The sequence below is a fragment of the Callospermophilus lateralis genome, chromosome 2, assembly GCF_048772815.1.
Source record: "Callospermophilus lateralis isolate mCalLat2 chromosome 2, mCalLat2.hap1, whole genome shotgun sequence".
Classification (NCBI taxonomy): domain Eukaryota; kingdom Metazoa; phylum Chordata; class Mammalia; order Rodentia; family Sciuridae; genus Callospermophilus; species Callospermophilus lateralis.
In genome coordinates, this window is record NC_135306.1 from 8676773 (window position 1) to 8703316 (window position 26544).

A 26544-nucleotide genomic window follows, 5' to 3' on the forward strand; every position below is an offset into this window, starting at 1 on the left:
TGTTTAAGTTTATATATCATCCTGATTCAATTTGGGCAAATCATATGACTTAAGAAATTTGTTGATGTCTTCAATATCTTCTATTTTATTGGAGTATAAGTTTTCAAAGCAATTTCTAATTATCCTCTGTATTTCTGTAGTGTCTGTTGTGATATTACCTTTTTCATCATGTATGTTAGTGATTTGAGTTTTCTCCTTCTTTTCTTTAGCATGGCTAAGGGTTTGTCAATTTTATTTATTTTTTTCAAAGAACCAAATTTTTATTTTGTCAATTTTTTCAATTGTTTCTTTTGTTTCAACTTCATTGATCTCAGCTCTAATTTTAATTATCTCCTGCCTTCTGCTGCTTTTGGTATTTATTTGTTCTTTTTTTCTAGGGCTTTGAGATGTTCTGTTAGGTCATTTATTTGTTGACTTTTTCTTCTTTTAAGGAATGAGCTCCATGCAATGAACTTTCCTCTTAGTACTGCTTTTATAGTGTCCCAGAGATTTCGATATATGTGTCTATGTTTTCATTTACCTCTAAGAATTTTTTAATCTCCTCCTTGATGTCTTCTGAAACCCATTGTTCATTCAGTAGCATATTGTTTAGTCTCCAAGTGTTTGAGTAATTTTTATTTTTTATTTTGTCATTGATTTCTAATTTCATTCCATTATGATCTGATAAAATACAGGGTAGTATCTCTACTTTTTTGTACTTGTTAAGAGTTGCTTTGTGGCATATTATATGGTCTATTTTAGAGAAAGATCCGTGTGCTGCTGAGAAAATGTATTTGCTAGATGAAGGATGAAATATTAAAAACGGCATACTACAGGGACACAGCCACATCAGTGGTATAGCAGCACAATTCACAATTCTAAACTGTGGAACCAACCTAGATGCCCTTCAGTAGACAAATGGATTAAAAATGTGGCATTATATACAATGCACTATTACTCAGCAATAAAAGAGATTAAAATCATGGCATTTCAGGTAAAAGGATGAAGTCAGAGAAGACAATGCTAAGTGAAGTTAGCCAATCCCCCCCTAAAAAAAACAATGACGAATGTTTTCTCTGATATAAGGAGACTGATTCATAGTGGGACAGGGAGGGGGAGTGTAGGAGGAATAGACCAACTCTAGATAGGAAAGAGAAGTAGAAGGGGAAGGGAGGGAGTCAGGGGTTAGAATGATGGTGGAATGTGATGAACATCATTATCCGAAGTACATGCATAAAGACACAAATTGTTGTGAATATACTTTATATACAACCAGAGATATGAAAAAAAAAATGTGCTCCACATGTGTAGTATGAATTGTAGCATTCCGCTGTCATATATTTTTAAAAATAAATTTAAAAATCAAAAAAATAAAATAAAAGCTGCAAGAGAGAAACATCAGATCACATTTACAGGCAAACCAGCAGGCTCACTTCTGATTTCTCAGCTCAGACCCTAAAATCAAGAAGGGCTTAGGGATGTTCCAAGGCCTAAAAGAAAACAACCACCAGCCAAGGTTACTATACCCAGCAAAGCTCAGGTTCAAATTCGAGGAGAAAAATAAAAACTTTCCATGACAAGAATAGACTAAAAGAATTCATGAGCACCAAGCCAGCACTACAAACAATACTCAACAATAAACTGCACACAGAGGAACTAAAAAACAATTCCCAAAGCTCACAAACAGAGGAAGTTCAACAGAAGAATAAGCCACTAAATGAGAATCCAGACAGGATAAAATATACCAAAAAAAACCAAAATGGCAGGAAACCACAAACACATATCCATAAAAATACTGAATGTTAATGGTCTCATCTCAACTCTCCAATTAAAAAATACAAATTAGCAGAATGGATAAAAAAACAAGGTCCAACTATATGCTGTTTACAAAAGACTCATGTCTTTGCCTATGAGGTAAAAGCATGGCAAAAAAAATAGCCAAGAAAATAAGCAGGAGTAGCTATTCTCATATCTGGCAAAGAAGAATTCAAGCAAAATTAATCAGAAGAGAGAAATAAGGCCACCACATCCTACTAAAGGGAACAATCCAACAAGAAGATTCAATAGTAAACATTTATGCTCCAAATGTCAATGCACCTCATTACATCGAAAAAAATACTCCATGACATTAAATCCCACATGGACACCAACACAATAATACTGGGTGATTTCAATATACCTTTATCACCAATAAACAGGTTACCTAAATAACACTTTAAATCAAGTGGACCTAACAGACATCTACAGAATATTCCACCACAAAACAGCATCCCCTTCTCAGTTGTGCATGGGATTTTTTTCAAAAATAGATCATATTCTAGACCACAAAGCAAATCTTAGCCAATACAAAATTGATATAATCCTATGTATCTTATCTATGCTAATGGAATGAAGCTAGAAATCAAGAGCAAGAAAAATAATGGAAACCACATAAACACATAGAGATTGAACAATACTCTCTTAAATGAAGAATGGATCAAAGAAGAAATGACAAATCAAGAAATTCTTACAAACAAAGGAGAACAGAGATACAACATATCAAACTCTCTGGGACAGGATGAAAGCAGTTCTAGGAGGAAACTTTATAGCACTGAATGCCTCCTACATTAAAAATTAGCCAAAATAAATAAGCTTGTTGTCCCACCTCAAGACCTTAGAAAAATAAGATCTAACCCCCAAACCATTAGAAGATAGGAAATAATTAAGATCAGAGCCAAAATCAATGAAATTGAGCATACGAAAATAATTCACAGGATCAATCAATAAAGAGTTCATTACTTGAAAAAATAAATAAGAACGACAAACCCTTTGTTGAGAGCCACAACCAAGTCAAGATGGCGCCTGGCATTTTGCCAGAAGGAGTGGTTGAGAAGTAACACCAGGGAGCCATTAAGATGATGATAATTAAGTTAAGCTGTGTATAATTATTAAGATAATGACTGATTGCTGTAACTGGATGATGCTAAATTGAAATAAGCTGTGTATTCAGTTGTGTATATAAACCTCTGCTGTCCGGCAATAAGGCGGCTCCTGTTACCTCGGGTGCCCACTACTTTTGAGTTCTCGCGGAGTTCCTGTTGAGTTCCCGTTGAGTTCTCTTGGAGTTCCCGTTGAGTTCTGGCAATAAAGTAGTTCCTGTCTGAACCTACAAGTGGCTCGTGACCTCCCAGTTATTTGTGCCCAGCCAGACTTCGGCAACCCTTACTCAAACTAATCATAAGAGAGGACTCAAATCAACAAGATCAGATATGAAAAAGGAGATATCACCACAGAACCTTCTGAAATCCAAAGAACTGTTCATACCTATTTTGAAAATTTGTAGTTCAATAAACTAGAAAATCTGGAAGATATTAACAAATTTCTAGACACAAATGACCTGCCCAAATTGAATCAGGAAAATTTAGAAAACATAAACAGACCAATATTGAGTAATGAAATTGAAAGGGTGGGAACACTCCCAAATACATTTTATGAAGCCAGCATAACCCTGATACCAAAACCAGACAAAGACACACCAAGGAAAGAGAACTACAGACCAATATCCCTGATGAACATAGATTTTAAAAATCCTTAAAAAAAATTAGCAAACTACATTCAAAATACATCAAAAAGATAATACACCATGATCAAATGGGTTTATTCTAAGGTGGGTTCAACATACACAAATCAATAAATGTCATTCCACTTAGAATTAAGGACTTAAATCACATGATTATCTCAACAAATGCAGAAAAGGCCTTTTAAAAAATCCAGCACCCATTCATGTTAAAAATGCTGGAGAAGCTAGGGATCAAAGGAACTTACCTCAATATTGTAAAGGCCATTTATGACAAACCCAAAGCCAACATCATACTAAATGGAGAAAAACTAAAAGCATTTCCTTTAAAATCAGGAACAAGACAAGACTGTCCACTCTCAGCACTCCTATTCAATATAGTCCTCGCAGCCAGAGCAATCACTGTCCACTCTCAGCACTCCTATTCAATATAGTCCTCGCAGTCAGAGCAATCAAGCAACAAAAGGAAATCAAAAGGATACAAATAGAAAAAGAAGTCAAACTATCTCTGTCAGCCTTCAATATGATCCTATATCTAGAAGGCCCAGAAAACTCCACCAGAAGACTTCTAGAGCTTATAGGTAAGTTTAATAAAAGCAGCAGGATACAAGATTAACACCCATAAGTCAACAGATTTCCTATATGCTAACAGTGATTCAGATCAGGAAGAAATCAGAAAAACCATCCCATTCACAACAACCTCAAAAAGAAAAAGAAAACCTTGGGAATTAATCTAACCAAGGAGGTAAAAGATCTCTACAATGAAAACTACAGAACACTGAAGAAAGAAGTTGAGGAAGACCTCCCATGGTCTTGGATAGTCATAATCAACACTGCCAAAATAACCATACCACCAAAAGCAATATACAGATTCAAGGAAATACCCATCAAAATACCAATGACATTCTTCATAGAAGTAGGAAAAAAAATTCTCTTAAATTCATTTGGAAGAATAAGAGACCCAGAATAGCCAAAGCAATACTAAGCAAGAAAAGTGAGGCAGAAGGCATCCCAATACCTGATCTGAAATGATTCTACAGAACTGTAAACAACAATATTACGGTAATTGGCATCAAAACAGACTCACAGACCAATGGTACAGAACAAAAGACACAGAGACAAATCCATGTACCTATAATATCACTCTGATATTTGACCCAGGAACCAAAAATGTATCTTGGAGAAAAGACAGCCTTGTTAACAAAGGGTGCTGGGAAATGGGATAGCTCTACGTAGACAACTGAAAGAATCAGACCCCCTCCCCCTCCCCCTGCACAAAACTCAAACTGCAATGGAGGAAAGACTTAGGAATTAGACCAGAAACATTATGACTGCTAGAAGAAAAAACGGGTCAATGCTCCATCATATAGGTGCTGGCACCGACTTCCTTAACAAGACCCTGGAAGTGTAAGAAATAAGACCAAGAGTCAATGGGTGCTGTGAAACCAGACGCAGCGAAGGAGCCGACTGCGAGCCTGGAGAGGACAGCTACAGAAACAGAAAATCCTGGCTGCCCGCTGCTCAGACAGGAGATTGGTATCCAGAATACACAAAGAACTCAATGTCAAAACAAGCAAACAAAATCAAATAACCCAATCAATAAATGGGCAAAAGAACAGAAATACTTCTCAAGAGAAGAAACACAACAGCCAACAAATATTTAAAAAAAAAATGTTCAACATCTCTGGCAATCAGGGAAAGACATCTCACTCCAGTCAGTATGGCAATTATCAAGAATGTGAACAAGAAATGCTGGCAAGACTGTGGGGGAAGGCACACCTGTGCACTGTTGGTGGGGCTGCAGACCAGTAAGTGCAGTCACTCTGGAAAACAGTATGGATAGTCCTCAAAAAGCTAGGGATGGAACCACCAAAGAACCCAGCTATCCCTCTTCTTAGTATTTTCAAAAGATCTAAAACCAACATTGTACAGCAACACAGCCTCATTGATGTTTACAGAAGCACAATTCACAGTAGCTAAATTACGGAATCAACCCAGATGCCTGTCAATAAATGAACAGATTAAGAAATCGGTTTTTTCCGTCAGCCATAAAAATGGAATGAAATTATGGCATTTGCTGGTAAACGGATGCATATGAAGAATATCATGCTAAGTGAAATTAGCCAAACTCAGAAACTCAAAGATCTAATGTTTTCTGTTGTACGTGGAAGCTAGAGTAAAATAAAGGAAAGGGGGAGGGAAGGGTAAGATGACAAAAACCAATCGAATACCAATTAATAGATGAACGAAAGGAAGTCTGGCAGAGTAGAGGAAGAAGAATGGGAGAGGGAAGGTCGGGAGGGAAAGAAGAGGATCATGAACTGAAATCAGTTTCCATGTGAGTATGAATTTGTCAGAATGAAACTGACTACTGTATAACTACAAATCTCTGATTAAGAAAGAATGAGAAAGACAAAAGAAAAAAAAAGAAATTTCAATTCCCATCTCTCAATAATTGAAAGAATGGACAGACAGAAAATTAATAAAAGCACAGGAAACTTGAATAAATACTATCAATCATTGGGGCCAAGTTGACATTTGTAGAACTGTCAACCGCAACAACAGCAGAACACACTTTCTTAAGTGTACCTGGAACATCCACCAAAGCATCCCAGTCCAGCCTGGGGTCAGCGAACCAGAGCTCACAGGCCAGGTCCAGTCATCAATCTCTGTTGGGTCTAAGAATTAAAAACAGTTTTTATATTTTTAATGGTAAAAAACATAATAATATGAAAAAGGGATCATATGTGACTCACAAAGCCAAAAATTTTACTCTCAGGCCCTTTCAAAAAAAAAAAAAGTTGGCTTTCCTTATTCTAGGATATGTTCTTTCATCACATGGAATTTAATAAATTAATAACAGAAAAATATTTAGAAAATCCCCAAATATATGAAAAAAATCATACACTGAAATAAATCAAGATCAAAGAAGATATCATACAAGAAACTAGACAGTATTATAAATGGAGTTTAAAATTATAAAAAACATGATAGAATTTGAGGAATACAGTTAATGCAGAGTTTAGAGGGAAATTCATAGTATTAAATGCTAATGTCAGAAAAGAAGTGAGGTCTCAACTTGATGATCAAAACATCCCACCTTAAAAAGCCAGAATGAGCCAGGTATGGTGGTGCATACCTGTGATTCCAGTGACTCAGGAGGCTGAGGCAGGAGGATTGCAAATTCCAGCCCAGCCTGGATCAGTTAGCAAAACCTTGCATCAAAATTGAAATAAAAAGGGCTGCAAATGAAGCTTAGTGATAGAGTATCCCTGGGTTCAATCCCTAGTACCACAAGAACAAATGAAACGAAGAAAAAGAAAATCAATAAAATCAAAAGCTGGTTCTTAGAGAAGATCAATAAAATTGATAAAAACGGTAGGCAGCCTGAAGAGGAAAACAAGAGAGATGACATTTGTCTTCATTTCAAATGGAGTTGGAGAGAGGATATCCCACATACCTTACAGACATTAAAAAGACAATAAGAGAATATTACGAACAACTTTATGACCAAGAATCTTCAAACATATATTAAATGGAAAATTGCTTGACACACACAAATTACCAAGGCTCATTTAAGAATGAAAATCTGAATAGCACAGTTATCTATTTTAAAAATCAAACTATTGCTAAAAAAATCTTCCCAAATCCAGGCTTAGAGAGCTTCACTGGTGAATTCCTCAAATACTTAAAGAAGAAATAATACTAATTTTACACTAAATCTTTTTTTTTTCCTCTACACTAAATCTTGAGAAAACAGAAAAGAAACACCTCTCAATTCATTATACAAGACCAATATTACTCTAATATAAAAACTAGACATAGACATTATAAGAAAGAAAACCACAGACCAATCAATACTTCTCACATTATGAACAAATGTTATGAACACACATAACATTTCTTAACAAAATTTTAGTAAACTTAAAAGAAATACATAAAGAGAACAACATATTATGTACACATGATATTTATTCCAGAAATGCAAGTCTTAGATTAACATTGAAATATGAATCAGTATAGTTCATCATTGTAAAAGTTAAAAAAGATAAACCATTTGATCATCCAAAGAGATGTAGATAAAGCATTTGATAAAATTGAACATCCATGTATGATTAAAATTCTCTGGAAGGGTACTTCCTGTTATAAAGTAGCTACAAATTAACCTTCAAGCAACACCATACTTAAGCAGTCAGATACTGACTTTTGTTCTCAAATCTGGTACATGGTGAAGATGTCTGATTTTGCCTCTTGTGGTCAAAACTGTACTACTAGATGCTCTAGCTGGTGTAGTAAGACAAGAAAAAGGAATAAAAAGGCATACAGGCTGGAAAGGAAGAAATAAAAGCATTTTTACTCACAGAAAAATATTACTTTGTAGAAAATTGTAAGAAATTTTTTAAAGTGCTGAGAATAAGTAAGTTTAATAAGGATGAAGAATACCGAGTTGATATGCAGAAATCAACTTTATTTTTATAAACAAGAATGAAGTAAAAATAAACATCATTTGTAATAGCATCAAAAATATTAAATGCCTAGGGATAAACCTGACAAACAATCTGCATGAGTTGTACACTAAAAACTAAAAGACTGCTAAGAGAAATTAAACAGGACTTAAATAAATGAAGAGCTATACCATATTCATGGATCTGAACACCCCAAATTGTTAAGCTGTCAAATATCTATAAATTCACCCACACATTTAATACAGCCTCACTCAAAATCCCAGCAGGCTTTTTTTTTTTTTTTTTTTAAGAAACTGGCAAGGTTGTTTGCAAATTTATATTAAAATTCAAAAGACCCAGAACAATCAAAAGTACTTAAAAAAATACAAGAGAATTTGCCCTACAATACACATGTATATACATGATCAACTGATTTTTTCAATTTGTTAAAGTAGTCCATGAAGAAAAGATAATCAGTAAAGAAAGGGTGCTGCAATTAGACCACAAATGACAAAAGTGACCCTTGATCCATATGTCATACTATATATAAAATAAACTTGAAATAAGTCATTGTCATAAACTTAAGAGTAAGGCCATAAACCTTCTAGAAGGAATAGAAGGAAAAATCTTGACTGTGAGTTTGTAAAGATTTCTCAAATATAATTAGCTACAAAAGAAAAAAAAATAGTAAACTGGATACCAAACTTTAAAACGTTGCTTTTTTTTTTTAAAGAGAGAGAGAATTTTTTAATATTTATTTTTCAGTTTCCTGCAGACACAACATCTTTATTTTTTTTTTTTATGTGGTGCTGAGGATCGAACCTACCACCCCGTGCATGCCAGGCGAGTGTGCTACTGCTTGAGCCACATCCCCAGCCCCAAAACGTTTGCTTTTTAAACATACTGTTAAGAAAATGAAAAGGCAAACTACCGACAGGGAGAACATATTTGCAAAATATACATCCAAAAGATTTGTTCTTAAAATACACAGAACCTTTAAAAATGAATAATTTGACAACCCAATTAAAAAACAGGCCAAAAAAATTTGGACACAACACCAAAGAACATATGCTAATAGCAAAAGAGTTTAATAGCATTAATTATTCAAGAAACACAAACTACACTCATAAACACATACCTACTGGCCTGGCCCCATTAAGAAAGACCAGGTCAAGTTGGCAAGGATGTAGAAGAAGTGAAACTCTAAAGGTGGGTCTGTAATGTGATGCAAGCCCCTGGAGATAGTCCAGCAGTTGCTTTAAAAGTTAGACCTGGGTCTGCCATATGATCCGGTCATTCCACTCCCTGTAATGAATGCTCATAGCAGCTTTATTTCCAGCCCAGCCTGGAAGCAGCCCAGGTAATCCAGGGGTGAATCAGTGCCACACAGGAGAACAACAGAGATCCACTCATTAAACAAACAAGGAAGCACTACCGGCACACTCAACCATGTGAAAGACCTCAAAATAATTATTCTGAGAGAAAAAAGCCCGCCCCAAAAAGAGAAATTACATAAAGTTCTAGAAAATGCAACCTGGTCTACCATGACAGTCAACCAGTGGTTTCTTAGGAATGGGTGAGGGGCATGAGGGATGCATTTCAAAAGAGCCAACCAGATGGGGCTGGGGGTGTGGCTCAAGCGGTAGCGCGCTCGCCTGGCATGCGTGTGGCCCGGGTTCGATCCTCAGCACCACATACAAACAAAGATGTTGTGTCTGCCGAGAATTAAAAAATAAATATTAAAAATTCTCTCTCTCTCTCTCTCTCTCTCTCTCTCTCTCTCTCTCTCTCTCCCTCTCCCTCTCCCTCTCCCTCCCTCCCTCCCTCTCTCTCTCTCTCTTTAAAAAAAAAAAAAGAGCCAACCAGAAAGGCTGGAGTCAGGGCAGGTTCATTATCTTGTGGGCATACAGCCCTGTGTCCAGATGCATCCCAACAGTTCGCGTCCAGTACATGCAGTATACTGTATATTGACTACCTCTCAATAAAGCTAGTTAAAACAAACCCATACACAACAGAAACAAAAGGAAAGCATGTACAAAAATAACAGGAATGACATGACATATGAAGAATGCCATAAAACCTTACTGAAGGACAAATAAATAAAACAAACCAGGTTCATAGATGGGAAAGCTTGATATTATAAACATGTTGATTCCTCTCAGATCAACTTGTTAATTCAGTGCAACTGCACTGAGAATCAAAACGTAATGTTTTATATAACTGGACAAGTCAAACCTGAAGTTCTTTTAGGAAATATGGGATAATAACCAAACATTTATTAAAAAGAGAAAAAGGAAGGAAATAGCTGTATCAGACATGCTATAAAAACATTATGCTAGGGGCTGGGGCTTATTGGTAGAGCTCTTGCCTGGTATGTGTAAGGCACTGGGTTCAACCCTCAGTACCAATTAGATAGAGAGATAGATAGATAGATAGACAGACAGACAGACAAGGGTCCATCTACAACTAAAAATACATATATTTTAAAAATATGCTAACTGAAAGGAGCCCCCCAAAAGGTTCTCAATACATGATTCAATTTATATGAAATATCCAGAGTAGGTAGCTCTCTGCAGAGTGCAGACTAGGGGTGGCCATGGTGGTGGTGGGGAGGGGCAGCTTCTTATTGGGTAGAGGGCTTCCTACTGGGGAAAAAGAAATGTTCTGAGTTTGGATAGAAACAGTGATTGCACAACCCTAAATGGATTCAATGCCACCGAACTGTTCACTTTAAAATGGTTAATTTTATGTTATGGGCAATTTCACCTCAATTTTTAGAAAATCAAGAAATTGCTAACTTTGAAAAAAAGTGCTATGAACTTACAATAATTGAAACTATGCTACTATAGAATAGTTTCAATAGATGAAGGCAACAGAGTATGGCTGAGAAATAGCCTGAAAAATGCAGCTCTTTGGGGCCCAAGCACATGCCACACGGCAAAAGATTCTTCACTGTGGTCACCAGACTGCATTCTAACAGGGAAGCCTGCAGGCCTGAGGTCATAAGCAAGATGCCGTGACATCATCTTAATGCAGGATTTGGGTTAAGCACTAAAGCTCAGCTCTCGGTATGATCTGACTGAACCTGAGAGTTTCCAGGGCCCCTGCAGGCAGGCCTGCTGCAGTGTAGCTGCTGTGACTCCCACTGGTTGCTGTAGGTCCCATTCCTGGCCTGCACAGCATCTCTGCAGACCCTCAGGGTCAGCCCACGCCCAGGCAGACCTGTTAGGGTGGACAGGCCTCTGAAGGAGGCTACTTCCTTATGACTACTTCCCTGTGGCTCAAGTGCAGGTCTCAGCGTGAGGGCCTCACCCGCAGGGAACAGAAGCTGCGCAGGATTTCGCCTCAGGGATGGGAAGTGAGCTTTGGGAGGAGCTAAAGCACAAATCTGAGCTTGCAGGGGCCTTGGACAGGACTAGGCAGCCCCATATCCCACAGGGAAAGGAGGTGCTCAGAAGAGGGTACCCTGGGGGTGAGGAGGGGTTAGGGTCAACCTGAGGCTTGACTCCAAGACACAGACAGGGCTGGGCAGTAAAAGACACATCAAAAAAAACAGATGAGAGGAGAGCCGCAAATACACACAATGTCTTCATCACCCTGGGACAGACAGATATCTCTTAGTTCCCTTAAGTTTTTTAAAGCTTTTGTATTAAAATAATTTCAGATTTAGGGATAAGTTACAAAAATAATGTGAAAATTGCCTAAAATCCTAACGTTTTACCCCATTTACTTTCCCCTTCTTTCCTATGTGTTACACATGTACACATTTATGTGCACGTGTGATGTGTACAGTTTTTCCACGTTAATTCATGTGCTGTGTCCTTCTCGGGAGGACGTGACAGCTGTTCTTCTCATATGGTGGCGATGACTCAGATCACTCATTTATGAGGATCTGCTTGGTTTCATGAAGAAAGTCCATGAAGAAAGTTCTGTTATTAATCCCTGTGCAGAGGCACTACAAGGTGAAGTGACCTGACCAGGGAACAGAGCCAAGGGGCAGAGCCAAGACCAAACGCAGACAGGCTGCCAGAGCCTAGGCTTTTGACAGCTAAACTAAACAGCCCCCCAGGTAGGAAAAGGACTTAAAGATCTTCCCTACAGGAGAGACCACAGGGTGATCTTGACCTCAAGGAAGCTCTTCTCCCAAATCCTCCACGTCAGCTGCATCTGCTCCTGCCAATGTGCTCCACCCTCCCACAAACAACTTTCAACACTGCAAATGCAAACCACAAAAAACAAGAAAGGTGGCCCAAAGCACCTGCAGTTTTGAGGACTTTAGGGGGTAGCTGGTGAGCATTTTGTAAGCAGACGCTAGCATACTTCCTACTTGTGTGCAGAACAGCAAGGGTGAAACACATGCTCTGAAAAGACTTCCGACAGGCTCAGGAATGAGCAGATTCTGGTTAACCCTGAATTAACATAAAATTAAAGCAAGCCAATACTTGTACTTCTAGGAGTATGGGATGGGTATACTTTCCCCTATTTCTCTTACTGCTTAGAACTAAAACCCCTGGAATTGTAGAAAACAAACAGAAGACTCTCAAAGGTGAGAAAAGGCACACCTGCAGGCCCTCAGGACCCAAGGAACACATGGTGGTGAGCTCCTGGGGCTTATTTTGGCCTCATGTATCCCAGACTGGGAGCTAAAGAAACCAGCAACCTAGACACAGCAACAGACACAGACCAAAAGATAAAAGCAGGGGCTGAGGTGGTGGCTCAGTGGCAGAGCGTTTGCCTTGCACCTATGAGGCCCTGGGTTGGATCCTCAGCACCACATAAAAGTAAATAAATAAAATAAAGGCATTGTGTCCATTTACAACTAAAAAAAAAATGTAAAAAAAATATAAAAACAAAAAGACCCAACAACAGCCTGCTCTTTTTATTCTAAGGCAGCCAAGCAAACAGAAGACTTTATGGAACAACTACTCTACTCTGGCAAGACATAAGGCCCTGCCCCACTCACACCTCTAAGGAGCCCAGACTTCCAGGAGGTGTCAGAGGCGGCCCGTAAAGAGGGGGGGCTTTCATCCCCACTGGGCAGTAAGGAGCTCCCCTCCCCTTTCCAGCTCCAGTGGGTGATACTGATACTGACCGAGGCTACATTCCAGCCCCATACAGGCAAGGGGAGGCCCAAGGGGAGCTGCAATGAGCAGCTCCTACCAGGGAGGTCAATGCAGAGGCCAGGGCAGCTAGAACTCCCGCCTCCACCCAGTAGTAACAGGGAGCCCTGCCTCCTTGGGTGTCAATGATGTCCAGCAAGGAAACTGGACTTCTACTCCTACTTGGCAATAAAGGGGTGGCACCTCCCACCTTTTCCAACCACAGCAGTGTCACAAGATGGCTAGCTAAGCCAGACATGGTAGTGCATGCCTATTGGAGAGGCCAAGGCAGCAGGGTCACAAATTAGGGGTCAACCTGGGGAGCTTAATGAGACCCTGTCTCAAAATAAAATTTAGAAAGCTAGGTGTGTAACTAAGTGGTTACCTAGCATGCACAAGGCCCTGGGTTCAATATTGAGTATCACAAAAAGAAAAAAAAAGTATAAAAGAAGCATCTAGCTAAGAGAAAAGATTTTAAAAAGATCCAGTCTTACAACATAATACCCTAAATGTCCAGGTTTCAATAAAAAATTTATCTGTCATATCAAAAAACAGAAAGATATCAGATTGAATAAACCATGGCAATCAGATGCCAAACCAGGATGACAGAGACATTAAAATTACCTGGAAAAATTTTATTCTTTTAAGCATAAAACAATGTAAGCATAAAAATGCTCCCTGAGCCAATTATAAACACACTTAATAAAAAAGAGTCTCAGCAAATACATGGTGTATGGTCCATTTTCTGTTGCTAATAATAAAATGCCACAGACTTAGTAAGTTTTAATGAAAAGAGACTCACTTTGACTCATGGTTCTGCAGGTCAAAGGTTGGGAGGCCACAGCTGGTTATGACCTTCTTGCTGGCCGAGTCCTGGGTGGTGCAAGGCCAGCACCAGGAGGCCATGTGTGCACCTCTCTGGCCTCTCTCTCTTCTTACCAGGCTGTGAGTCACCTATGGCTCTGTCCTAATGACCTTATCTGACCCTAGTCCCCTCCCAAAGGCCCCACCTCCGAACACCACCACAGTCAGAACCACCTCTACTCTCAATGTCTCCTGAGGGGAACTGAAGTTCAATACATGAAGCCCTGGGGCACACACTCAGACCACATCCAAACAGCACTCAAAATATAAAGAAGAACAAACTGGAACCTCAGAATGGAAAGGAACTCAGTGTTTGGGCTCCGCAGAAGGGGACAGAAGATGACAGATAGTGAGCTAGAGACAGAGCGGGCACCGCCCACACCAAGAGCAGAGAGAAGAGAGACTGCACAGAGCCCACAGTCCTCAGGCGCCTGCAGACACGACAAAAGCACTGGCAGAATTAAAAGAGGGGAGATGCTGAGGACTGAACCTGAAGAAATCAGGACTAAAAACTTCAACTTGGCAAAAAGCATGAACCTACAGAGTCATAAAATTAAGAAAATCCCAAACAGGATAAACCAACACAAATCCACACATTCTAGTCAAACTCCTGAGACAAGGAAGAATTTTGGAAGTAGTGAAAAAGAAACGGCACCTTACTTACAGGGGAAGAGCAATTCAGATTCCAAGACTTCTCATTAGAGATCACAGGGGCCACAGGAAGCCACATCGTTTTTCAAGCACTAAAAATCATCAGCTTGGAATCCTCTAAGCAAAGAAATTTCCTTCAGGAGTTAAGGGGAAATGAAGATATTTTCAGATTAAAAAAAAAAAACATGGTAAGCAAAAATATGAGAAATAAAGAAGATCTTCTTCCTCTTGTGTTTTCTAAATTAGGATTGATGGTGGAAGCAAAAGTCATAACATTATGTGATTGGTTCTAAATGTATCTATAGGAAATATTCAGGACAATTACATTTGTCAATGAGGGAAGGTAAAAGGACATACAACAAAGTAAGAATTCTACATTTCATCTGAACTGTTAAAATGACAACAGTGGTAGAGACTGTTATAAAAATGGTGGTAGAGATTGTTATAAAAATGGAAGACAGACCGACACAAACACACGTGCACATACACACACAATGTAAAATATGGACTTACCACTAAAAAAATGATGCAAACAAATTCCAAAATGGAATTCTAACAATGTCTAACTAACCCATAAGAAGGCAAGAAACAGAAAACAAAGACAAGAATGAACAGTGAAAAAAAAAATGGTATTCTTAAGCCCTAACATATCAATAACCACAATAAGTGTAAATGGTCTAGAACACCAATTAAAAGACAAAATATTAGCAAAGAAAATTTAGCAACTGACCAAGTGGGATTGATTCTAGGGATAGAATCAATCAATTGTTGAAAAAAAAACAACAAAAAACCAAGAAATATAGCCTACATGTTAACAGAAAAAGGACAAAATCACATGATCACATCAATTGATGCATTAAAAACACTTGACAAAATTTAATATCTATTAGTGATAAAATTTCTCAGAAAATCAGGAATAGAAAGGAACTTTTACAACTTGATAAAAAGTATCCACGAAAACTCAGTAGGTAACATTATACTTAATAGTGAAAACTACTTTCCCCTTATAATCAGTAGCTACTACTCTTAGACAAAGTCATGTTAGAAGTTCTAACATTTGCAATAAGACAAGAAAAGGAAATAAAAGGCATACAGATGGGAAAGGAATAAAGAATGTCAAGGTAGAAAATCCCACGAAATCCACAAAAATAACTGGACCTAATAAGTAGTTCAGTAAGATCACAGGATCAAGAAAACCATATGAAAATTAACTATATTTCTACATAATAGCAACAAATACTTTCAAATTTAAAGGACAATTCCATTTACACTCACTCAAAATAAAAAAATACAGTACATACATTTAAATCTACCAAAACATATAGAGAGCTTGTTGGCTAAAAACTGTAAAATGTTGGTGAAAGAAATCAAAGAAGAACTAAATAAATATTCATGAATAGAAGACTCAGTATAGTAAAGATATGAATTCTTCTCAAATTGATAAACAGATTTCACATTAAGGTCCATCAAAATCCCAACAAAAGATTTGTTAATAGATAAGATTATCCTAATATTTATGTGGGCAGACAACTTGAATAGCTAAAGCAATTCTGAAAAAGAAGAATAAAGCAGAAGGAATTATTCCATCCAATTTCAGGACTTATTATATAGCTGCAGTAATCAATACTGTATGGTACTGGCAGAGGGACAGATACATAGAAGAGAACAAAATATATAACCACACAATACGTTCAACTGCTTTTTAACTAAGGTTCAAAAGGAAAGTTTCTCAGTTCCTTGACCCATTTATTGATTGGGTTATTTGGGTTTTTTTTTTTTTTTTTTGGTGTTAAGATTTTTTTTAGTTCTTTATATATCCCAGAGATTAGTGCTCTATCTGATGTGTGAGGGGTAAAAATTTGCCCCCAAGATGTAGGCTCTCTATTCACCTCACAGATTATTTCTTTTGCTGAGAAGAAACTTTTTAGTTTGAATCCATCCCATTTATTGATTCTTGATTTCAATTCTGGTGCTCTGGGAGTCTTATTAAGAAAGTTGGGGCCTAATCCAACATGATGGAGATTTGGGTCTACTTTTTCTTCTATTAGATGCAGTGCCTCTGGCTTAATTCCTAGGTCCTTGATCCACTTTGAGTTGAGCTTTGTGCATGGTGAGAGACAGGGGGTTAATTTCATTTTGTTGCATATGGATTTCCAGTTTTCCCAGCATCATTTGTTGAAGACACTTTCTTTTCTTCAATGTACATTTTGGCACCTTCGTCTAATATAAGATAACTGCAAATATGTGGGTTAGTCTCTGTGTCTTCTATTCTGTACCACTGGTCTACAAGTCTATTTTGGTGCCAATACCATCTGTTTTTGTTACTATTGCTCTGTAGTATAGTTTAAAGTCTGGTATAGTGATGCCTCCTGCTTCACTTTCCTTACTAAAGATTGTTTAAGCTATTCTGGGTCTATTATTTTTCCAGATGAATTTCATGACTGCTTTTTCTATTTCTATGAGGAATGGAACTCAACAGACACTTCTCAGAAGAAGATATACAATCAACCAACAAATACGTGAAAAAATGTTCAACATCTCTAGCAATTAGAGAAATGCAAATCAAAACTACTCTAAGATTTCATCTCACTCCAGTCAGAATAGTAGCTATTTAGAATACAAACAACAATAAGTGTTGGTGAGGATATGAGGGAAAAGACCACTTATACATTGCTGGTGGGATTGCAAATTGGTGCAGCCAATACAGAAAACAGGGAATGGAAACACCATTTGACCCAGCTATCCTACTCCTCAGTCTATACCCAAAGGAGTTAAAAAGAGCATACTACAAGGACACAGCCACATCAATGTTTATAGTAGCACAATTCACAATAGCTAAACTGTGGAATCAACCTAGATAGATGCCTTTCAGTAGATGAATGGATAAAGAAAATTTGGTATATACACACAATGGAATATTACTCAGCATTAAAAGAGAATAAAATCATGGCATTTGCAGGTAAATGGATGGAGTTGAATAATATAATGCTAAGTGAAGTTAGCCAATCCCAAAAAACAAAATGCTGAATATTTTCTGTGATTTAAGGATGTTAATTCATAATGTGGTTGGATGGGGGCATGGGGGTAAGAAAATAGGGCAAACGGAGGGAGGGGAAGAGAAGGGGCATGGGGATAGGAAAGACAGTGGAATGAGATGGTGTCATTACCCTAAGTACACGTATGTAGACACGAATGGTGTGAATTTACTTTGTGTACAACCAGAGATATGAAAAATTGGGCTTTATATGTGTAATATGAACTGTAATGCATTCTACTGTCATATATAACAAATTAGAATTTAAAACAAAAAGGAAAATTGCCTTTCTCATACATGGTCCTTCCAAAGGTATTTAAAAGGAAGCAATTAAAAAAATCATGTAAAATATGGATCACAGGCTTAGATGTTAAATGTAAAATTATGAAACCTATAGAAAAAAATAGGAGAAAATCTACAGCAATATACAAATGGCAAAGAAGCTTATAAAAAGAACATAACTAGCTGCCAGGAAAACACAAATTAAAACTAAATGAGTTATTGATACCTGTCAGAAAGGCAGAAATACACACACACATACACACACACACACACACACATATATATATATATATATATACACCTTTTGTCACTATATATATATATATATATATATATATATATATATATATATATAGTGACAAAAACAAATGCTGGAAAGATATGGAGAAACTGTACCACTTGTACTTTATAGCCACATGGGCAAGTAGTTTATCATTAAAAAAAAGAAACTAAACATGCAACTATCATATTATCTAGCAAATGTACTCCTGAACAGTTTATTCCAGAGGAATAAAAACTTAGATTCATACCAAAGCCTGTAAATGAGTATTTACAGTAACTTTATTGATAATAGCTTCAAACTAGAAACAACCAAGATGTCTTTCAGTGGGTGAATGGTCAAACTGATTATGGTTCATATGTACTAGGGGATAGCTTTATCAATAAAAAGGAACCAACTACTGATACATGCAATAGATTCTCTGGATGACTCTTCAGAGAATTATTCAGAGGTTTTGAAAAACTGCTAATAATCCCAAAAGGTATAATTCTATTTTTTTTATTGGTTGTTCAAAACATTATGAAGCTCTTGACATATCATATTTCATACATTAGATTCAAGATGGTTATGAAATTCTATTTATATAACATTTCTGAAATGACCAAAGGATAGAGGGAGAGATTTGTGATGATCAGGTTACAGAGGAGGTGGGGATGGGAGTATAGTGTGGCACTAAAGGGGCAACATGAGGAATCCTTTGGGTGATGGGAACCATATTATGGGTTTTTTCCATGTTCCCTATGATGCTTCCATGCCTTAGGGCTTTGCAGACTCAGGGAGGGACCAGCTCTTCCCATCAGCTCATCCGTCCCTAGAGGCAGTTAGGGACTTGCTATTGCCTGTCCTGTTGGGTGCCTTTGACCTATAAGCCAACCAATCCTAGGTCTAAACTCCCATCAGCCTCCTGCAGCCTCCTGCATCAGGCCCCTGCAGTCCTGGACCCTCTCTTCTGCCTGTGTCAGCTTGGGGCAGACACCTGACACTAGGGACCACCCTTGCAGCCCAGAGCCCACCAAACTTATCCAATCTAGACAGCCCTGGGTTGGCGGGCCCTTCTGCCTTGCCCGTCCCAGGCAAACCGCCACAGAGGCTCTTGCCCCTGCTCTCCTGGTTTCCTCTGCCTCTGCCCCACACTGGTGCTTCTCCACGTGGTCCTGCGTGGCCTGGCATGTCCACTCTGGAACCGAGTAAGGAACTAGCTCCCTGATCTATCGGCCACACCACACCTGAGGAAAATCAAAATCCTGGGCATGTTTTAGGACAGAAATATTCTATGTCTTGACTGCACGATGTCAATGGCCCAGCTGTAATACTGCACTAGAGTCCGCGAGATGTCCCCACCGGGGGAAACCCTACACAGGACAACTCTGCACTGCTCCTTAAGGGGCACAGAAGTCTACCATTGGCTCAAAATTAAAAGTTGAATTTTTAAAAAAGAGAAGTTAAACAAAGCTCCTCTTCTCTTCCTTCAATTATTTGAGGCTTTGTTGTTATAAGCCTTTCTAAATAATGAATAGGACACGGGGACCCTTTGCTGTTCCCCACCAGGCCCGGCACCCAGCTGTGAGTCCTCAGTGGGAGCCCAGGCCTCTGTTCCGCTCTGGTGGCAGGGGAGGGAGGCCTAGAGGAGGCAGGCCCGCTCCTCCACAAGCAGGCAGAGGAACCTGGTTTCTGAGGGGACAGTCAAGAGGTCGGGCAGCATGCTGGCTCCCCTGGACGCTGGCACTGAGCTGAGGGGGCATGGGACTCCACCCAGGGGGGCTCGTCCCTGGGGACAGGTTCAGTGGGACAAGGGGGACCAAGGAGGGGAAACATGGGACAGTTAGCAGCGGGTTGCTAATTCAGGCCACAGGAAACAAAGGCCAAGGGCGGTTGTGAAACCACTTTCCGTGTTTTCAGTAAACCTCGGTTTAATGTATTTTCTATCAAAACAAAAAGGAGGAACACCTGGTGCCTTTTATCAAAACAAGCTCTAGTTCTGAAAATAAACCAATCTGGGAGGCGGGACTCATGTCCTGGCTACTTCTGTAGCGAGACTGGCCCTGGCCAGCAGCTCTCAGAGCCACAGGAACAAGCTGCTGCCCCTGGTTCTGGCACCTGCGGCTGGAGACAGGAGGGCGGCAGCCTGAGGCTCTGGCCAGGAGGAACAGAGGGGTTTTCCTGCCCCGCCCATGGCCCCCCACCAGCTTCAGCTTTCCAGAGACCATGTGACAGCGGTGACCAGCACACACATTTTCCACTGACAGCTATCATTGCTTTTAACAAGATATTGCCACCGTCTTCCTGAGCTCTTCAGGATTTTTTAATTCCTTGAGCACCACATGAAACACAAGCCCCTAGGAGCCTGTTTCAACAGGGAGTGATTGTGTTTGTTTTGTTTTTCTTTTCCTACTTTGGTAAGAGAAAATCAGGCCTTCCTTGGCCGGTTAGGACCCTTCCGTCAGCTCCCGGCATTGCTCCCCACCCAGCCCACTGGCCCAGAGAGGCGCTGCTCTGGCCTAGTGCCCCTAAAGCCCCTGTCGAGGTCTGAATATGAAGTGTTCCTCAAAGGTCTGATCCCCAGTACAGCAATGTTCAGAAGTGGGGCTTCTGGGATCCTGGGGGCCCTGGCCTCACCCATGGATTAATCCACTGAGGGATTCACGGCCGAGTGGATTATTAGGTGGGAGAACTATAGGAGATGGGGCCTCTCTGCAAAAAGTGGGTCACTGGAGGAGTGCCCTGGAAGCCCACTTCTTGTTCCTGACAGCTTCCTTGTTTGATTGCGCTCGTTCGCGCTCGATCTCTCTCTCTCTCTCTCCCTCTCTCTCTCTCTCTCTCTCTCTCTCTCTCTCTCCTGGCTGCCATGAGCCGCACAGCTTTCTTCCACCATGCCCTTCACCATGATGTTCTGCCTCAAATCAGGCCCAAAGTGATGGGGCCAGCAGACTATGGACGGAAACCTCTGAAGCCCTGAACCCAAATAAGTCTTTCTCCCGTTTAAGTTGTCAGTGTTGGATATTTTGTCACTGCAACAAAAGCTAACTAACACGACCCCTTCCATCTTACTGTTCAAGCATGTGAAACTCCAATTATCCAGGAAACTCCTAATACATGTTGGGCATATATAAATTATGTAGGCCCAATAGTTTCAAGTAATGTTTTATTGCCTAATTAGTTTCAACACTGTTGGAAGAAAGGGAGAAGGGAGAGGAGGAGGAGGGAGGGAAAGCACTGACAGCTTGTCCACACGCTGCCCATGGATACGGTGCGTGGCCAGAGTGTCACCAGAGGAAGGGAGGACATGGGGTAATCTTAGGTCCTCATAGGAAGACCTGCAGAGGGAGTCAATAGCACAGGTAAAGATTTACTTAAGGACAGCAAAGAAGGTCACACTCAGAGGGAGTCAGGTTTGGGCTCTCTGGTGACATGCATGATCTTCACGGGGTGGAGTCTTAAGCGCTCGAGCCATCATTAGATTCTGATGATTTGGAAAATGTTTACAAAATTCCTTGGAAACCAAGTCCCATGACCACCACCTACCCTTGGAAGTCAGAGGCTCCCCTTTGGTCCAACAGTCTAGCCATTAATCACTCGTGGGCATGTTGTATAGGTTCCCCAGGTGGGTGACATTTTAATTTATGATATATCCAATATCTTACAAGCATATACTGAATGTTCTGTTGATCTGAACCTGAAGACACAGCCCAACTAACTTGTGTTTTCAGAGGTCTCCATTTTCTAAGGGTCTCTCCCCATGGGCCTGTGTGGATTTAACTGTCTCAGAGGCCGTACCCGAGGATGGCTTCCCAGCCCATGCAGCAGGATGGAGCAAAAGCTAACCAAACATAATCTCCTGGACCCCTGGTCCCAACCCCTCTGCCCCTCCCTCCCTGAACCTGCTCAACACTCGACCGCCTGTAAGCCAGGGACAGGCCCAGGATGCCAAGCCACCCTCTGGCACCACCTTCCCGCCTCCTCCCCTTCAAGGCCTCCCACACTCCTCAAGTCCACCCAGCCCTGCTCCTGAGACTGCTATGCCCATCCTCCATCCATGATTATCTGTGGGACTCGATGTGACCCTGTCATGACACATAGTATCTCCTGGCTCCCCAGCCCCTTCCTGGCTGAGGCCGGCTGTGCCCAGTCCCTGCTATATAAGAATGACCCTCAGAGCTCTCCCTAGACCTCAGGACTAGGGCTCCGCCTGGATGATGCACGAGCACGTCAAACTGAGGCGTCCAAGACAGCCCCGCTTCTCTCCCCCCCACCCCACCCACATGGCTATGCTCCTGTCTCAACAGAGAATACCCATGGCCACCCAGCTGCCTCGTTAGGGATTCCTGTGTCGCTCTAACCCTTCCCTTTCCTCACCTTTGCACCCAGGGCCAGCACTCAGAGATGGTGCGCCTGGTTCCCCCAGATCTTCTACCTCTCTCCTCTGCCACTGTCAGCTGCCCGTGAGGCCCCATCTTCTCTCTGCCCTAACAGCCTCCAAACTCACCCACCTGCCTCAACATCTATCCTCTCCGACCATTTTCCTTCCTGTACTTACCTGTGAACTCCTGAAACACAAACTTGACTAAGAACCTCTTTTCCTTAAAATCTTTCACTGACCCTAACCCTCCAGAATAATAACCATGCTCCTCAGTATGGCTCAGAACTCTGTTGTAATCTGGCCTCATCCGTCTGTCTTCATCTCTGACCTTTCACCTCCTGGAGCCCAATGCCCCAGAATATAGAACTTCTAGTGTCTTGTACAGCAGTAGGTGGCCAATAAAACCTGTGAAGCCAAGTAGAGTGTCGAAAGAGCACCGCTAACAAAGAGTCTCTCCAAGGTACGGTGTGAGCTGGGTTTCAAAGGATGGTCACATTTTTACCAAAAGTGAGGGCAACGTGGAAAAGCGGCTTCACAGGTATGACGGTACAGGGCCACCTCACACACACGATGTTGTGACGTTGGTCTGAGCTGTAAGCATTCGTGAGTGTATGTAAAAGGTAAGACATGTCACTGGGAATACAGGAAATATGCCCCACAGTGATCCTCAGTGAGGTCTAGTCCGATGCCCCTGAGACACACGACATCCCAGTGTGGCCTGGAATTAGAGGTTTCATTCTGGGTGATAAGCTGTAGCATGAAGTGTTTCTCACTGCATTACAATCCTTCCAAAATTCCCCGTCCCCATAAGATGAGATGGCACGCGCTGCCTTTGGCCAATGCCAGGCACCTGCAGCAGAGAGTCATGAGGCCAGGTGCTGGGGCATCCCAGAACCACAAGACCCACCCAGCTCCTGACAGCATGGAACATCAGCCCCAGTCATTCCCAGATTTGAGAGTGGGGCTGCAGGACACAAAGAGGAGGCCATTTCAGAAAAGACCACAGAAATGGGACAATAAGTTGAGAAGTTTAGCAAACAGTCCCCAGCCTCCTAACCTAAGAAGCTACCCTTGACTGGAAGGGAAGTGAAGTCATTGAATTAGATTTTTATAAATGAACTTTTGTCAATTTTAATGTCAAGCAGCAATGGTGCCTAAACCCACTTTAAAGCAGCTGTGTGACAGGGCCAGCCGCCCTCGGGTGCCTGACTCGCAGGACTTCAGGGTCATTGTGCTCAATATACCTGTGCAGGGGGCTAACCCTGAGGCCCATGTGACAGACAGGGAGAGGTCTCCCCACCATCGGCAGCAGGGCACCCTCATCCTCTGGACCTCCTCAGGGTTCCTCCCGCACGGTCACTATCAAACTCCACAACTTCATATGAAACTCCATATGTGAAGAATGGGGAAGCACCCCTTCTCCCCGGGCCCTTCCCACCATCCCCCTGAACCTGGGGCCAGTCCTCTGGGGAACAAGATGCTTATCTGAAAAGAGACCAGAACAAAGAGACAACTCCCACCCCTCTCCCTCTTAGAGGGAGCCCACAGACATCTCATCCTTGGCCGCGCATGGAGGCTGGGTAATTACCAGGCGATCTAGCTCAAGCCCCTTGCCCTGCTCACCTTCCACTAAAATGCATGGTACAGCATGATCATGAAATGTGCTTATTAATTTTATTCATTTGACACCGCGCTCTTCTGCCCTGAGCTAGATGTTAGGAGAAAATGATAGGGATGGATTGTGCTCCTGTCAGGCTCCCCGAGACTTTCAGAAAACCAAACCATCAAAGGCCATCTGCCACCCACTAGCCAAGCATTCAAGATGACCCCAAAGGTGCCAACAGAACGTTATAGATGCAGATCAACAGGGGACAACAGCAGGACAGCAAGCCAGGCCCAGTGTTCAAGCTCCCGAGGCCTCCCAGGAGAGGGACCCCAGGGCCCATCCTCCCACAGGGCGAGCGCTCAGCCTGTCTTGATTCATGATCCAACTCATCCAAAGACACTTTGGCTTCTCAAATCAGAAACATTTTTATTAGCTTTCCTAAAAGTTTTAAGGCAAAAGTCATACCTAGTGGTTCTACTTTATGGAAAGTTATACATTCCAACAGGGCTTTGAAGACAGGCAGCAGGTAACCCTCAAACCTTTGTCAAAAAAGATCCCCTCGTTCTTTCACTTTTAAAATGTTTAAAACATTCTGAAAAGTTTGGAAAGTGATGTGGAGCACTTTAACAGGCCCCTCTGCCTGCACTCAGACCCACAATGACCCACCTGGCACAGCCTGTGTGACCGAAGCGGTTCTCAGTTGGGCTGATTTTACCCACCCTTCCCTCCTCCTGGGATCATCTGGAAATATCTGGAGACATTTCTGATCATCTCCACTGGGGGAAGAGTGGCAGCTGCTACTCCCTGGACGGGGTGGAGGCCAGGGACGTTCAGCTCCTGTGATGCACAGGAGTCCCACAGCCCAGAGCTGCAGGACTGTCTGGCCCCAAATGTCAACAGCACTAGACTAAGAATCCGGGACTCAGGGCTCCTTCAGGACCAGGCATCCGGGCCTTCCCACCCCAGGACGTTAGATGCTGATCTAATCACTGTGAGGTGTTTTTTTCTGTGCTGGCTAAGGAGACCAGCACCCTTCTATTTTTATGTATTCTTGATATACATTTTTAATGTACAAGAATAAGGTGTAAACAAAATAGGAAGTAAAAATAAGATCACCTTAGAATCTCAAACACAGGATGACATTCACCATTAACCCCCCTGGTGTCACTCTGCACTCCCGTGTGAGAATTTGTCACTGAACTAACAGAAGGGCCAGTCCTGTCGTATGGGACTACTGCGCACAGCACGAGGTGTGGGGCAAAGCAAGTGCTCCACCAAGCGTGTGTCTGGAGGAGGTTTGGTCCTGACTAATCACCATATCCAAGGATGAAGACTCTGTCACCTCACTTCTTAGAGCTTAAGTTCTAATTGACAAGGCAGAGACAAAACTGTGTGTTCTCCCAGACTTCCAGGGACTCAGAGAGCTAAAAGAATTCACAGATAGGACATTTCTGTGAACTGCAAAGAGCCATTCTGCGTATGACAACATGTTTGTAGCATTTATACATGTATGACAACCACCAGGGTCTTTCACAGAGCTTTGGATCCTTGTCATGAAATGTCACAACTAGAAGTGACTTTGGAAATCAGTGAGCCCAACCCCTTAATTTTTCAGAAGGTGAAAATGACCGTCACTGAAGTCAAATGACTCAGCCACAGCCAAAGCCAGGATACAGCCCTGACTGGCTCCGTCTTCTGACTCCCAAACCAGCACATTCCCAGAGCCCTCCCACTGGCACTGGTCTCCCACCTCTGATTAAAGTTCCTAGAGGGAAGAAGCACATCTTACACACAGGGTCAGAAGATCTCGGACACAGGAGGTAAATATTTGCTGAATCAGTGAGCAAAGTGTACAAACTAGTGTCTTGACTCACTACATCATAGCCTGCTGGGGCTCGGTTCCGGGAAGCCACCACCCCGACTCCCGTGATGGGGTCCATGGACGTCTCTGGCAAGGCTTCCGAAAGGTCTTTGACTTCAGGCATGGTGGATTGGTCCTGGTTCAGAAAAAGAAAAAGAAAGCACAGAATTCAAACTTAGTGTTTAAGACAAACAATACAAAGTCTCAGCAACCAGAACCATAATACACGGCAATTGTCCCCAGCCACACGCCACACACCTGAGCTGGCTGACCCTTCACTCAGACCAAGAATTCAATCACCTCTGGCCTCTGCTCTCCTCAAGTGAGCTTTGAAAACTGAGGGCTTGTCCCTGCCTGCTCCCAGGAGGAAATTTCGACTCAAACCCAAAAGCACATCATTCTTAACTCCACCGTCCAGCTGTCTGATTTTGTAACAGATACCAGCAGCTCCACTGAGGATCGCTCAGACGTGGCTATGTCTAACGACAGCCTCTGTTTCTCTCCCTTCTGCTCACTCCTTCTGGAGGTGT

General features: G+C 41.4%; 1 protein-coding gene across 2 annotated transcripts in view; it reads right to left on the reverse strand.

The window, feature by feature from the left end:
* Mvb12b (multivesicular body subunit 12B) overlaps window positions 1-26544 on the reverse strand; it is a 166557-nt gene that overhangs the window by 128129 nt on the left and 11884 nt on the right. For both annotated transcript variants that reach the window (XR_013155328.1, XM_077108808.1), the window contains exon 2: window positions 26028-26150. Coding sequence is in view for 1 of the 2 variants with exons in the window: in XM_077108808.1 (XP_076964923.1) it covers window positions 26028-26150 (123 nt within the window). In the remaining variant the exon portion in view is untranslated. The remainder of the gene's footprint in view (window positions 1-26027; window positions 26151-26544) is intronic.